At 41.6% G+C, this 15,547-nt stretch overlaps 1 protein-coding gene across 4 annotated transcripts in view; it reads right to left on the bottom strand.

Moving 5' to 3' along the window:
* The window catches only part of adam12a (ADAM metallopeptidase domain 12a), a 115,887-nt gene that overhangs the window by 29,501 nt on the left and 70,839 nt on the right, over window positions 1-15,547 (bottom strand). For all 4 annotated transcript variants that reach the window (XM_008437119.3, XM_008437120.3, XM_081601112.1 and 1 more), the window contains 5 exons: window positions 8,429-8,615; window positions 1,522-1,587; window positions 906-977; window positions 435-604; window positions 170-254 (listed from right to left, as the gene is read on the bottom strand). In XM_008437119.3, coding sequence (XP_008435341.2) covers window positions 170-254; window positions 435-604; window positions 906-977; window positions 1,522-1,587; window positions 8,429-8,615 — 580 coding nt within the window. The remainder of the gene's footprint in view (window positions 1-169; window positions 255-434; window positions 605-905; window positions 978-1,521; window positions 1,588-8,428; window positions 8,616-15,547) is intronic.

Genomic DNA, 15,547 nt, shown 5'->3' with positions numbered 1-15,547 from the left:
CGTCGTTAAAAATACACGATAGTAAAATCAACACAAGAAGAGCATTGACACAATAACAGAATTGTTCCCTCAAATAATACAGATGAGACAGGGGGACCACAAACAAGGTAACTGTCATAGATCAGGAAACGGAAGGTGGATAATAAAATGTTTAGCGGTACAAACATACCATGACAATTCCTCCCGACTGCTCTGCCGTGCACATGCTCATGATAGGCGCCATGCCGATAGTAGTGCCCTGGAAATACACCCCACTGAAACAGAAGAGGTATTCTTCAAATGCCTACATAACAAATCAAAGCCTTTCAAAACAGGGCGATCAGCACCACTGCAATCGTAAAATGACCCTTTACTTTTATTCTAGGCTTTAAATTACCAAAGATACGCATGCGGAACGTTGGAAAAAAATCCCGGTTTACTCCTTCACACACTACCTGATTAGCTGGGCGTTGTCATGAGGCTTCTGAGGCAGCAGTTTGACCTTCCTCCAGTCCAGAAACTCGTGCAGAGTGGTGAAGGGGTCCTGCGTAATGGGACACTTGTCCACGTCACTCCATACCTCCAGTCCAACCAGTGCAACTCGGATATTCAAAGCTCTGTAGAACTGGCAGTTCAGAGAGAGGACAGGTTACAGACCCGTACTCTGCCTCAGATCTTTCAGTCACTCTCATTTCTTCATAAATTGTAGAATATGTAGCGTAAACAACCAGCCTGCCCAGTTTTACCGAAACGAAACTGAACAAGTTACTGCAACGTTAACATTAAAAGCTTTTTCATTCATTTGCGGCTAAAATTACAATCCACTCGGTCTCGGCTCACGGGTCAGACACTCTGAACTCAACTTGATGCGATTTCTGATAAATCACATTTCAACGCTGCGCTCGCTCGTTTCCGTCGATTGTTACCTTGTCCACGTAATTGGCGATCTCAGCCAGCCGCTGTTTGACCTTGTCGATGTCTTTGCCTTGTTTCTGAAACTGGACAACAAAAGGCAGACTGAATAATACGGGGAGAAATGATGGCAGGACATTTCGCCGCCGAGCGCTACGCGTCTCTGCCCTGGCATTTGAATTCAGCTCCATCTTCCGCAGCACTCGTCACCGTAGCTCCTGAAAGAGCTCTTGTTAGCTCTGCTCACAAAATAAAGATAACCTTTGCGACCTCCATTTATGTACAGCATTTATTCTGATGCTCCGAATCATGCGATGTTGACCTATAAATCTTGTGTAAATGGGGAACGCTTTCCTCTCTTTGTGTTGCCAAGTCAAGGATTTAGGCTTATTCAGAGAACATATCAGGCCCTCATTTGTGAGTCAAGCAGTCCTGTGATGTATGCAGGAGGATGTGGAGGGACCCGGAGAAGGAAACGGATGAGTAAGTGACACATCAGAGGTGACAACGAGGCCGTGCCAGGGCTTTGTCGCCCTACGCCACATGGGAAGCGGCAGCTTAGCATATGACCTCAGAGATCGTTTCCTGTGGGATGGAGGCAAAGGTGAGGAGTTTGTGACCTTTTCTTACCTCTCTGTTGTCAGCAACAATGATGAGCTCCACGTATTTGGTCGTCGTCTGGAGGTGCCGTTTATGCTGAAAGGGCAAATGGAAAACGAGTGAGTGGGTTTTACGAAGCAACGAGACGGCAGCAGAGGAGTACAATTATGTGTCAAATGCAGTGAGTACAAAAGTATACACAGAGCTGGGTAAAGAGCTAGTAGGTTTGTGTGATCCATTAAAATGAGGCTTTGAAAGATCATTTGAAGATCCGTAATCTTGTCAAGTACTATTGTGAGTATCAGCTTCCCAAGATGAGCTTTCTTTCAAATGTCTATGAAAAAGTACACAAATAAGCGAGTTTTCCGCCAATATTTCGGAATAATGTTCTACAGGAAAATCCTTCAACAGATTAATTCACAAATATGAAACCATGATTAGGTGGGCGCCCACTGTGCTCACTCATGTAAGATTTTTTTTTCTCTCTCTTTAAATTGTAAGTTTCAATCTTATCAATTCTACAAAGAGACTGAATGTGTTAATAAGCACAGAAACAAGTTACATTGTATTTATTTTTTCTTATGGTTAATCATCAAGCTAATTTTTGGATGCACTTTCTGTCCCTGACATAAAAAGCATCCAACATCTAACCAAGGCAAAAATTGTATTATAGACCGATTTTATTTTTTTACAAGTTCTGACTGTTAATTATGATGAAATTAAAACAGTGTTGTTTGCCTTGTGGATACGTTGTTGCTGGAATTGAATTCGACCCATCATGACATCAAATTATTTTGTAAAGCAAATCTGACAGGACACTGCAAGACAATCTGACCCACTGTTTTTTTCTGGTGTAAAGAATTATTCATAAAATGTACATTAACTTTTATTTTATTTTTATCTCCATAAAATTTTGAGTCATTTCTGCATCTCTGCAGGTTTCACTAAAGGGTTTTCAAACTTCCACAGAACAGCCTCACTGTCTCAGGTCACTATATGGGTAATACCCAAAGTAGAGAAAGTAAAAAGCACACAGCCTAAATTTACCAAGTGACCTCTTCTATATCACTGCTCTACACTCAACACTAAACACAGCCTAAATGAGAATCAGTACAAAGCTATCAGTTATCCATTACTGTGTAACCCAGTAGGAACTGCTAAGGTCACACCATCCTCTGATAACACAGTACAGGAACTAGCTTATTAGCTAATAAATCACTTCAGACAATGCTGGCTGCACTGTTAGCACAAATTGTGACTCTTGCAACCTCCAACCCCCTTTTTTTTTTATTTTCAAATTCCAAAGACAGTACGAGATTCTACAGCAAATGATGTTTGTTACAACAAAAGTACATGCAGTAGAGTTTCAATATGAAGTGTTTCAAATATCATCAAGTTTTCTTTTCCATTTTTTTTATTTTTTCTTTTGGCGTGTTCTGTGCAGGTAACAAGACATCTCCCACCCAAGCAGAATATCTATAGTCCGGTCTTGCCGTGCTGGGTCCAAGCTCACTCTTGGCGCAGTCGTTATTTTTTAATTTTATTAAATTTTTTTTGCTATCTCAAACATGCATGAGCTTGTTCTTTCTTCTCGCACACTTTCAGATTCCATACTATGTTGCTGGCTAAGGGTTCTGTTTTCCTGCTGTGGCACTCTGTCAACCCAAGCTTCTCTGTCCTTTCTGGCCTGGCAGCTCTTTGCTCTTATCTGCCTCCTCCATAGATAAGCCAGGATGGGCAAGTATGCTCTGAAAGCACGCCATGGCGATAACCAAGAGTCTAGTGGGAAATTGGGGAAGAGACACACACATGAACATTGTGGTAAAAGGGAAAAAAAAAAAAGTGAAGTCAGTTAGAATCGTGTATAAGAAATAATTTAAGTATATGTTTGATAACATTTTTCACCTTGTAAGTTGTACCTACAGCCTCTTGCTAAATTATTTTGTATCCTTTGACATGGTACAACCTCAAAATTCAAGGTATTTTATGTGGAACCCCAAGTAGCATTATTGGAAGGACAGGATACCTGATTTTCAAATATTTCATAAATAAAATCTGAATAGTGTGGCATGCATTTGTATTCACGTTTTGAAATTACATGTACAGTAAACAGAGTTTTTTTTTTAATAAAGAATTTTCATGTAAATTTTTCCCTTTCGATCCGGAGGAGCAGTGCCATTCACATCTGGACAAACAAGCAGCAGAAGACCAAACACTCTGGTCTGATTCTTGGGTCAGAAATGTGTCTCCACAAAACATGCATTACTCTCCATGGTAACCAACAGAAAATCAACACTGGCTCAGCATGAATCACCCTTTCCAACTGGTGCTACATCTATGCCACAGCATCAGGATCTAGGTTTCGCAACAGCCAAACAGCTTTCTCCAGCCAGACTTTTTTTCCTTACTTGCTATATGTCTTCATGAAGTTGTCACAAACAATAACATTAATAATAACATCCTTCTGATTGACTGGTGATGACTAGGGGTGCACCAATTGCAGTTTTCTGGCCGACTGCAAATTACCAGTCTTTAAAAAAGTCTGACCTGCCAATTCCGATTTTGGCCGATACCAATTTTTCTTGTCTGAAATGTTGCTAAATATAGCAAGAAAGTTGCTGCGTTGGTAACAGAGCTGTGACTATTAACTAAAAACATGCACACATGACCTGGTGGGCCAGTGTATCGGTCAAACCTCTCTCACGATATAGTAGAAGAGGACAGTGGTTGATTTTTAGACCTTTCCTGAGGCAGATAAGATCAGGGGATAAGATGGGCTTCACATGCAAGTATTGGCCAATCACCAATCCCAATATTAAGGAAATCTGTGCCAACAAATCGGTGCAGTCTCGTGAACAGATTTTATCCAGGGTGTACCAAGCCCCTCACCTAGTGATTGCTGGAGATAGGCACCAGCTCCCCCCTTCTGACTCTGCAAGGATATAGACAATGGATGGATAATAATAAGAATAATTTATGCTATTATCTAAGGGGTAAAAATTTGCATGAGCAAGCGGCTCAGATTCAAAATCCTTGAATAAGATTTCACCTCTCAACAAGGGGTACATTTCTTTTCTTAGAATGATTGCTCCACAATTCTCACTTATATATTATTGTCTTCCTTAACCACAGAATCGTCAGGTTTTTGACATCTTTGGCAGATGAGATTTTTAGCTTGCCACAATAGATATCCCCGTGAAGTTGTGCTACTGAAGTGCAGGGCCTGTCAGCGAGGCATCACATCTCTGAACCCTTCCCGAGTCTATCTGATTCCACAGGAACACTCCAGAAACCCACCTCTTATCTTAACACCCTTAAGCAGAACACACTGCATCCTCTTAACACAGCAGCTCACACATCAGTCTCCTCATGCAACCTGTACATGTCAGCTCACACGCCTGCCAGCAAGAGCAACAAACTACTTAAAGCTCCGACCTTTTAGTGCGTCTTCTCTTTTCTACACCTACACCTTTATTTCACTTTTTTTTTATTTTTAGGTCATTGCTTATGTCTTTAATTTAGAAAAATAATGTGTTTTCCCTTTTTAAATTTTTTGGTTTTTTTTAAATCACACCATAATCTAAAACATTCTATTATTTTTAACATTCAAACAGCCAAAAAAAAAAAAAAAAAAACTCTTATGCAGGAGAATCAAACCAGATTCTTCACAAGGACATAAATCATCCATGTGAGCCATGTTTCCTGCTCTTTTGTTCCTATTCCCACTCTGTCTCTGCGAGGCACCCTTTATGCTGTTGTCAAGATCTGTTCTCTCACGCTTAAATTCTTCTTACGACAGAAGACAATACATGCAGCGAGATCCAGCAGTATAGTCATCAGCAGAATTCAAGCTGTACAATAAACAAAAGGAAAATCCCCAACGTTGATATAATATTGGGAAAGCAGATGATCTATTAGCTCATACTTAGAAAATTAGACCATATCTCACACTGACAGCAATGTATGCTTAATAAAATAACAGCTAAAGTAAAACTCCCCTTTAAATCATGTTTTTTTTTTTCTGAATCAGAAATATAATGCCTTGCCAAAACATTAATTACCCTTCACTTTTGGCACAAACTAAACTAAATATATTTTTAATTAAAAAGTAGTGCATATTATTATACGGTATTCAGCCCCTCTTTACTCTGAAAGGAGCTACAGAGATCCACTCTCGGGTGGGGGCATCTCGAGAACAAGAACAACTATGCCCCATTACACTAGCTCCATATTTAACACAGTCATCCCCAACAGACTGGCTGGTAAAGCTCCACAACCTCCCTCTGCCACTGGATCCTGGATTTCCTATCAGGCAGATACCAGACTGTGAGAATTGGTACCAGGGCATCAGACACAAGAACAGTCTGGGATCCACCAAGGTTGCGTACTGAGTCCTCTTCTTTTCCTATTCACCTACGACTCATCCAGGTCAACACCGCTGTCATGCAGGTGACACAGGGTAATTACTGATGGTCAGGAGGCAGCATACAGGAAGGAGGTGGCTCGGTTCTCTTCCCGGCTCCTTTGAAAATGCTAAAATGCAGAAAAGATGGAAAAAAGACGATAATCGATTCAAGAAAAAGCAGGACCCGGGACAGTCCTCTAAGCATTTTGGGGAGTTAGTTGGAGTAGGGGAAAACCTTCAGATCCCGCTGCACTTACATCAGTGACGATCTCACCTGGTCCCATATCACACAGCATGTCACCGGGAAGGCTCAACAAAGACTTCTCTTCTTGAGGACACTGAGGAAATTTGGACCGTCATCCAAATTCCTCGCAAAGTATTTTACAGGTCTACAGTGGAGCGCATCCTGGCAAATTCTGTCATAGTGTGGCTTGGGAACGGCTCTGTTCAGGACAGGAAAGCTCTCCAGCGTGTCGTTAAAACTGCACAAGTCATCTGTGGAACTTCTCTCCCCTCACTGCAGGACATCTACATTACCAGGGTCATAAAGAGAGCTAAAAAACATCATCAGAGACCAAACTCACCCACAGCACTCCTTGTTCTCAATCCTGCCTTCTGGCAGACATTACAGAAGTGTGAAAGGATGGACTAACAGACGGGGGAAAAAAATAACCCAGTTTTTAACCTCAGGCTATCAAGCTTTTAAACTCAATGTGATTTAAGCTTTTTGTAGTTTATAATGCTTTTATTTTTTATTTATGTGACATTTTAAACGGCTGAATGGAGCTCGTCTAAATCTCATTGCCCCGTTTCTTCTTTGCTTAAGACAAAAAAGTTATTTCCGTTTCCATTTCTATAAAGTTTTCCACAAGTCATGAGTGGGAGACGGCAAACTGTGGCATCACCTAACCAGGTGTTGATGGATGGAGCTAAATACAATTCTTAAAAAAATAATAATTAATTTAGAGGCTGAAAAGACTTGAGAATAGGATAAAGGTTCCCCTTTCATCAGGCCAAAGGTACTAAACATACTTTTAGTGATCATATCTAATGGTTTGCATTCCCATAGAAGAACAAAACTGCATACTGTACATGTCCAGATGTAATTGCAGCAAAAGGCAGTTATACAAAGTACTGGCAAACATATGCTGCACTTTTCAGATTTTATTAGCAAAGAAATGGACAAAAAAGTATCCGACACAATTATGTGCAAAAGTTAAATGAGTCGTATGACACTGCCAAGGCAATGTTTGCCTGCTTGACCTCCCCAGAAGTCCTTGAGCATTTGTTGAATCTCTAACATCTCTTGTTGCCGTTTGTAGTGATCTGATAAACCTGGGATGTTTCACCACATTCACTTTTCTTTAAAACTAAGATAAGGAATCAGTGGACTCTGCCTTTTCCACTTATCGGGATTCATCATTTCCAAAGACACATTCCCTCTGAGGTCAGAGATTTCATACGGCCATAGCCGCTATGATTTATAACCATATTTACAGGGGTGGTGTAGGGTTGAGCGTAGGGAGTGCAAATTAGGTGAGACATATATATACATATTTTAAGTGACCAGTCCTGATGGAGCCTTTGGTCTAGTCTCATTTTAAGAACAAATTGTGCCGTTTACAACAAGACTCCATGCATTCTACAAAACCAATGGATGCATTATATAGAAAGAGTAATTATTAATAATTCAGCGAGCAGCCTTTAAAACATATAGCAGCCCACTTACTTATATGTACATTACAAAAGATAATTTTTGCGAAAGGATTAGAAGGTGATGATATTCAAATATGGCAAAGACCGAAAAGCCTAATGCTAAGAGACATATTTTATAACAGTTTCCTGAAACAAATGTTTCTTCATTTAACGTTTAAAGACCGTTTTTTGAGTTATAAACATGTTTGTGTTTTTTAACTGAGTTAAGGAGAAAAAGGGATTAATGTGTTTGTTGTGTTGACCTGCCATCAGAGAGCACAGCCAGGGTTGTTAAAACATGATCTTTTCACTGAAAACTCTCAGTCCACTTTAAGATCTGCTTCTAAAACTACATCATTTAAATAGAGATATAATGCATTTAGCAGAACACCTGCACACAGTTATGTTTACTGATACAAATGGCAGGCAGCAAATTGCATTGGGCTCCAAAGGACTCCTAAGAAGAACTTACGAATGTAATCGAGTGATAAAAAATAAAAAAAATCTGAAAAATAATTTTTGAAGTTGTAGTTGTTTTAATTGACAGATATTGGATTTGTAACTGCCTCCACTCTGACACTAGCTTAACTCTCCTGTAAAAATGTTCTACTTTATGCTTCCTTAGTCCCAGACGACTGACTTCTCTCGGTTACAGGTGAGAAAGATTGCTGATGACAGCTCCACAACTATAAAGCAAAATATCCTTTTTGAATGGGTACATGTTCCTGGTACCAACCAGAAATTAGAAAGCTTAGGTCAGAACCACATCTGTCCCACACTCTGACATCATTCTACTCCGCATTGTAGTTTATAAGAAAAGAAAAATAAAGTCCTTACTCTTGTGCTGAATGCCTTGAATGGACTGCTGTCTGTATGCAGAACAGGGTGGGAAATGTTAAAACCATGACCACAGGTGCCAGGAACAAAGCTTAGGTGTTCCACTGAGTAGATCCAGTGAATCCCATCAGAGCAGTTAGCACACGGTTCCAGCATGTAGGATCTGCCTCCAAGATATATGAAGCCTCTGCAAAAAAAAAAAAAAAAGGGATAAAAATAGTTGGAATAGTAATATTTCACAGAAAACATTTAAACTGAAGATGAAGTACCTTTATGATTCAGAGTTAAAAATCCTGGTAAAAGACAATAATTACTCATTACAACGACCTCTTGTTCAACTCCTTACTACAATCCATTTTTTTCCAATACATTTTCTTTTATCAGCTCTACTAGATCAGTGATAAGACCCAAGGCGCCACTTTTTGTCACTTTTTATGAGTTCTTTTAATCTCATGCTCTGGAACTAACATAAAAATAGAAACTTTAGAAACACATAGAAAGAAAATACTCTTAACCTTTGAAATATCTTTCATCAGACAATAAAGTAGGCATGGTTTCTTAAGAAAATGACTTGGTTCTGTTCCTCCTTTTAAACTCCTATTACATGGGATTTCCAGTCTCATGTAAACTGTAGCCTAGTGGCAATATCGATAAGATGGAAGGAGAACGCTATGGACCGACGCTCTCGTGGTTGCCTAGAGACAGACACTATGCAGCTGCGGTGAGCTGCTATCGACCGCATCTTTTTAAAACATCCTCAACCCGATTCGCCACCGTCCTTAGAACCAAAACCTCTTGTAAAGATACGGACGTGAGAGGGAAGATTCAAATCCCAGGCTGAAGATGTTAGTGAAGATAAATACAAGCAATTAAAACAAATGTGTTCGTCCAGGCGCGGAGTGCTGCATGATGTCAGACAGAATGGATCAGGAGAGGAACACTGAAGACCCGGTTAGAACCTAAAGAAGCAGACACCAGCGTCCTTCATCCCTCAATCATCTCCTGAGGCCGATATGATATAAGACATTTTGCTATGATTGATTAAGTTTCTTATTGTGGTTTTAATAGACTGTCATGGTTTGATTATTAGATAATCAATTATTTTCTTATTTAATGTTTAGTCGTATCAGCCAAAATAATACAAATGGCCATTTAAAGAACAAGTCATATTGAGAGATTAACAGTAAATACATCAATATTTCCTACTTTAAAAAGGTTTGTTAGGGCTTTCTGTTTGTTTTATTAAGAAATGTTGACATATTAATTCAGTGTTCAGTGGCCATTTAATGTATTATTAATATCAGACACACAGGGGCAGTTCCAGAGGGGTGCCAAGCAGGGGTACAGAAGAAATTATGCTAAATAAATTTATTTTCTTAATATTCAGAGGTGGATTTTTTTTTAACCTTCACAATTTTATTTGAACAATGAATTAAAAATTATAGTGCTGCACTTTTAGCTGCTGTATTGAGATAGGATCATACTTTCCATCTGCTAGATCAGGGTTCTGCAATCTGATCCAACCTGTATCTCTGGAGACACAAGTGGCTCTTTGGCTTACTTAATATACCAAACGATGCTGTTTTTTTTGTTTCATTCTTTTTTAAGTGTCGCGATGGAAAAACACTGACTACCCTGGCCCTGGTGGTAAATTTGATCTAGAACCAGCCTCCAAACCTAACTCCTCACTTGTATAAATATTTTAGTAATACTCTTTACAATACCAGAATTTTCACATAACTTTTATACCTTTGGAGCCCTGTTTGAGGACACATTGTGATTATTAAATTAGGTATTATGATCAGTTACTCAGTACTTGAGCAGTTTACCAAATACATTTTACACTTACTTAATTAAACATGTTTAATGTGTGCTACTCTGATTGGAGTACAATTTTGGAGTACTCTATGTATGAATGATTGCTCTCTAGATAATTTTTTGAAAAGTTTTGTTGGCTATAGTTGCCTTTATTTGGAAGTAGTTTGACAGGAAAGTGGGTATCGTGAGAGGGGGAAGACATGCGGCCTGCGACCATCGCCACAATGACAAAGGCCTCAATATGTGTAGGTTGTGCAGTGCGCCTGCGCCACCACAGCACCCCATCTGCATCACTTTTTTAAAACAAAAAAACACTATTGTCTATCGCTGCAGCAGCCATTCCACTCCATGAATTAGGGTGACCCGCTGTGGTTGAGGTCCCTTATTTGGATTTCTGAAAGGTGGCAACCCTAATGTTAAGGGATCATGAGATAAACCTGCAGATATGAACAGTTGAGAACCTGAGCATGTCCTTACACCAGGAAGGTGAAGGAGGTGAAAAAAGACATCTGGAGGGCGCTATAGAGTCAACAATAAATGTAACTGAGGAATTTTATTTTAAATATGCCTGATTTTTCTACGTCAAACAGTTCCTATAAACCTTTCATAATGAATCCAGTACTTACCGCTTCTGAATTTTATTAGATTTCCTTAAGATAGATGCAACACTTGAAGTATAAGAATAAACAAATTTCACAAATATTGCAATGTTCTGGAAAGTTGTAATTTGTTGTCACCCCACCTAACTATGATGCTCCAAAATGAATAAAGTTAAACCATTTTAAGTTTTTTTTTTTTTTTTTTTTTTACTTCAGTACATACTTGAAAAGCTGGAGTCAGATTTAACGGGAACATGGGTGAAGCTAAGTACAAATGCACGCCGCACTGCTCAGATTAAAAATTTTTATTGGAAGATAAATGTTTTAAAACCACGTGTCATGTTATGTTGTAGTTGATGGTCAAATATTTTCTCACTCATAACAACCAAACCAGTGTTTTTGCTTTATGTGTGGAAATTTTTCCCCAGACATGTTTGCTAATAATCAATGAAAATATCCCATTTAGAAACGGTAATTATTGTTTGTACGTGCATATTTTTTGTTATGGACGAAATAGCACGGATCTTTTGTATTCTCCTGATAACATTTATAGGAATTAGACTAAATTTCTTGACTGCGCGGACTCGTGATGATCGGAACCTTTCGAACACGGCGTGTTTGAACGGGGAAGAAGTAGATCCGAACACTGGGCTCTTTACAGGTTGATTGAGGGAGTTGTCAGCTTTACGGTATGCTAGAAAAACAGAGAAAATAACCGGATATTTCCTTGATCTGTCTTAAAGCTCAATAGTTTTTTTTAAATTATGGAACATGCCAAGGGCTGCACAGTGGCGCAGTTGGTAGAGCTGTTGCCTTGCAGCAAGAAGGTTCTGGGTTCGATTCCCGGCCTGGGGTCTTTCTGCATGGAGTTTGCATGTTCTCCCTGTGCGTGCGTGGGTTTTCTCCGGGTACTCCGGTTTCCTCCCACAGTCCAAAAACATGACTGTCAGGTTAATTGGCCTCTCCAAATTGCCCCTAGGTGTGAGTGTGTGTGTGCATGGTTGTGTGTCCTGTGTGTCTCTGTCTTGCCCTGCGACAGACTGGCGACCTGTCCAGGGTGTACCCCGCCTCTCGCCCGAAACGTTGGCTGGAGATGGGCACCAGCACCCCTCCCGACCCCACTGAGGGAAAAAGGGTGCAAGAAAATGGATGGATGGATGGATGGAACACGCCAAGTGTCAATTTTCTCATTTTGATGGAGAATATTAGCAACAGTTAGCCAGATTTACCAAGCTAGTTCTCATAAATGCTCACATATGGGAGCCTTCTGTGCTACGGAAGGAGGAAATATAGATGTCAGAGCTTTAAATCTGTTTTATTTTTCTGTTTAAAGACTGACTGATCTATTTAATTTCTTTATCATCAGATTATTTCACACAACATTTCATATTATAAATGAAATATTCCACCAGCGGAACTAGTAGTTGTTTTAATCAACATTAAGGAATTATTTGTAATAAGTAATTAAAATGGATTTTAAACACAGAAATACTCCAATTATTGAACGACAGAACAATATTACAATATCATGAAATAAGCACCTTATTTTAGTCTGTATCAATACTTTATTAGTTTTTCTGTTTTAAACATTTACAATACTTTCCTATTTCATCCATAGATTTCATGCCACAGTGTTTTTTTAATTATTGTCATTTTTTTATTTCTAAGGAATGTATTCAGCCGTAAAGTTTGTTTTTATTCAAACTTCAGCAGTTTTCTAGTTATTATGCTGAGGCAGTGACATCAATTTGTGACATCACACAAATTGATGTCAAAGAGAATTGATGTCACTCTTATGGAGCAAGAGTGACATAACAAAGCTGCACCATCATAACCATTGCAGAAGTCCTCACAAACGAATAAAGGAAAACATTGAGCAGTTTTTTGGATTTTTCTAGACAAAAAGGATTGACAATGAGTCAAAGCAGTCAGGCATCGTCTTCTGATTACCAGAAAAAGACAACACAACAGACTTTAGCTAGAAAGACACAGAAGTTCGAAGACATCTTGAAAGGAGTCAGCAAGATGTCTATTGAAAAACTGACTCTGACAAAAGCAAATGAGGAGCTTACAATTCAACTTAGGAACACAGAACAAGCTGGACTTGAAAAAGACAAGCTGCTTCTGGAAAAAGAAGAAGAATTTAAAAAACAGTTTGAAGTAATCAGAAGGTTAAAGGTGTATAACAGCATCCTAGAACAAAGAAACACCGCCCTGGAGCAGGAAAACAGCAAGCTAGTGGAGAACACCATCACCTTGGAGCAGGATAAGACCACCTTGGATCTGAAAAGAACTGATTTGGAGCAAGTAAACACCACCCTGGAGCAGAGAAGCACCGCCTTGGAGCAGAGAAACACCGACGTGGAGCTGAGATGCATCACCTTGGAGCAGAAAAAAAACACCCTGCGGCGGAGAAACATCACCCTGGACAGGAACCACTCTGCCTTGAAGCAGATGTACGCCGATCTGGAGGAGAATTATAACACCCTGCAGGAGGAAAAAAACATTGTCACCCAGGAAAAAAACATCTTGGAGGAGGAAAACGACGCCCTGAAGATAAATCGCCTCGTCCTGATCCAGAGAAGCATGAACTTTGAGCAGCAAAACCACGTCTTGGAGCGTATAAGAAGCGACCTGCAGCTTGAAGTGGATCAGCTGCACCAAAGAGTGGAAGAGCTCAACCAAATGCTGAGTGACAAAGAGGAGCAACAGAACCAGCAGCAATCTGAAGAGGATACCGACAAAGACAGCCAGTCGGTTTCAGCCCAGCCACAGGAGCCGCCATCTATAGTAAGACGTGTGGTCAGAGGCTTCACCGCTACACTTCTGAGAATATATCAATCACTCAATCTCAGGAACTGGATTTGAAGCCTGGTACTTCTAAATAAAGAAGTGTCACGAGGGCTCCAAGCTTCATGATTGATTGTCGGTGGAAGAAAAACTTGAGGACAACAGGACTGCAGTGTCAGGAGAGCTTGACACTTGGAGACTGATGGCGGAAGAGCTGATTGCTTGAAAGACGTTGGCAGGAAAGCTTGAGGCCCGCAGGACTGTGGTGCTATGGGAACTTGACGCCTCTCGGTTTCCAGGCCTGCCTCCAGGGCTTCATAGCAAGTACCGCTGGCCTCCCGGTTGACCTCAAGGGCTGACCAGCAAGTACCGCTGGTCTCCCGGTTGACCTCCAGGGCTTCATAGCAAGTACCGCTGGCCTCCCGGTTGACCTCAAGGGCTGACCAGCAAGTACCGCTGGCCTCCCGGTTGACCTCAAGGGCTGACCAGCAAGTACCGCTGGTCTCCCGGTTGACCTCAAGTGCTTCATAGCAAGTCCTGCTGGTCTCCAGGCTGACCTCAAGGGCTTCAAAGCAAGTCCCGCTGGTCTCCCGACTGACTTCCAGGGCTTCATAGCAACTCCCGCTGGTCTCCCGGCTGACCAAAAGGGCTTCATAGCAAGACCTGCTGGTCTCCGGGCTGACCTCAAGGGCTTCATATCAAGTCCTGCTGGTCTCCAGTCTGACCTCCAGTGCTTCATAGCAAGTCCTGCTGGTCTCCCGGCTGACTTCCAGGGCTTCATAGCAAGTCCTGCTGGTCTCCCGGCTGACTTACAGCTGACTTCCAGGGCTTCATAGCAAGTCCTGCTGGTCTCCCAGCTGACCTCCATGGCTTCAAAGCAAGTCCCGCTGGTCTCCCGGCCGACTTCCAGGGCTTCGTTGTGGGTCCTGTTGGTCTCCTGGCCGAACTCCAGGGTTCCATGGCGAGTCCCGCTGGTCTCTTAGATACCCTCCAGGGCTTCTTGTCGAGTCCTATAGGTCTCTCGGCTGACCTCCAGGGCTTCATAACAAGTCCCGCTAGTCTCCCGGCTGACCTCAAGGGCTTCATAGCAAGTCCCACTGGTCTCCAGTCTGACCTCCAGGTCTTCATAGCAAGTCCTGCTGGTCTCTGGGCTGACCACAAGGGCTTCATAGCAAGTCCTGCTGGTCTCCCGTCCGACCTCCAGGGCTTCGTTGTGGGTCCTGTTAGTCTCCTGGCCGGAACTCCAGGGTTCCATGGCGAGTCCCCATTGGTCTCTTGGATGACCTCCAAGGCTTCCTGTCGAGTCCTATAGGTCTCCCGGCTGACCTCCAGGGTTTTGTGGCGAGTCCTTTTGGTCTCTCGGCTGACCTCCAGGGTTTCGTTTTGTGGCCCGTCGGCCTCCGGAGCCTCGTTGTGGGTCCCATCAGCCTCCCTGTTCCTGCTCTGCCACAGGCAGGTACTTGCTCCACTGCCAGTGTCGCAGGTCCCATCGACCTCCCAGCCTGGATCAGGAGGTCGGCTGGGGGGTCGACAGGACCAGCGACAAAGCTCAAGAGGTCAGTCAGGATGGGACACATCCCCAGCGTTCCCAAGGTTCCCGCTCTGCTGCCAATGTCCACCAAGGTACGTGCTCCACTGCCAGCATCCTCCAAGGCTGCTGTTCGCCTGCATCGTCCTCAGATTCTTTTGGTGTTCCTTAGTTGTTTCCATTTAATTCTGCCTTGTTTTCCAGTTCTGTTCTTCATTGGTGTTTCTAGTTATGTTTATTTGTTTCTAGTTATTTTTCCTTCGTTATAGTTTAATTAGGTTCCTTTGTGTTTGTATTTTGGTTGTTTCCCCTTGTGTAATCTTCCCCCCTTTCTTTTGCCACTTTCTCTATCCCTTCACAGTCTGCATCCACTCCCTCCACTCA

Source organism: Poecilia reticulata, chromosome 19 (genome assembly GCF_904066995.2).
Source record: "Poecilia reticulata chromosome 19, P_reticulata-male-v2, whole genome shotgun sequence".
NCBI lineage: Eukaryota > Metazoa > Chordata > Actinopteri > Cyprinodontiformes > Poeciliidae > Poecilia > Poecilia reticulata.
Note: the sequence above shows the minus strand (reverse complement) of the source record. Positions and strands in the feature narration are given on the sequence as shown.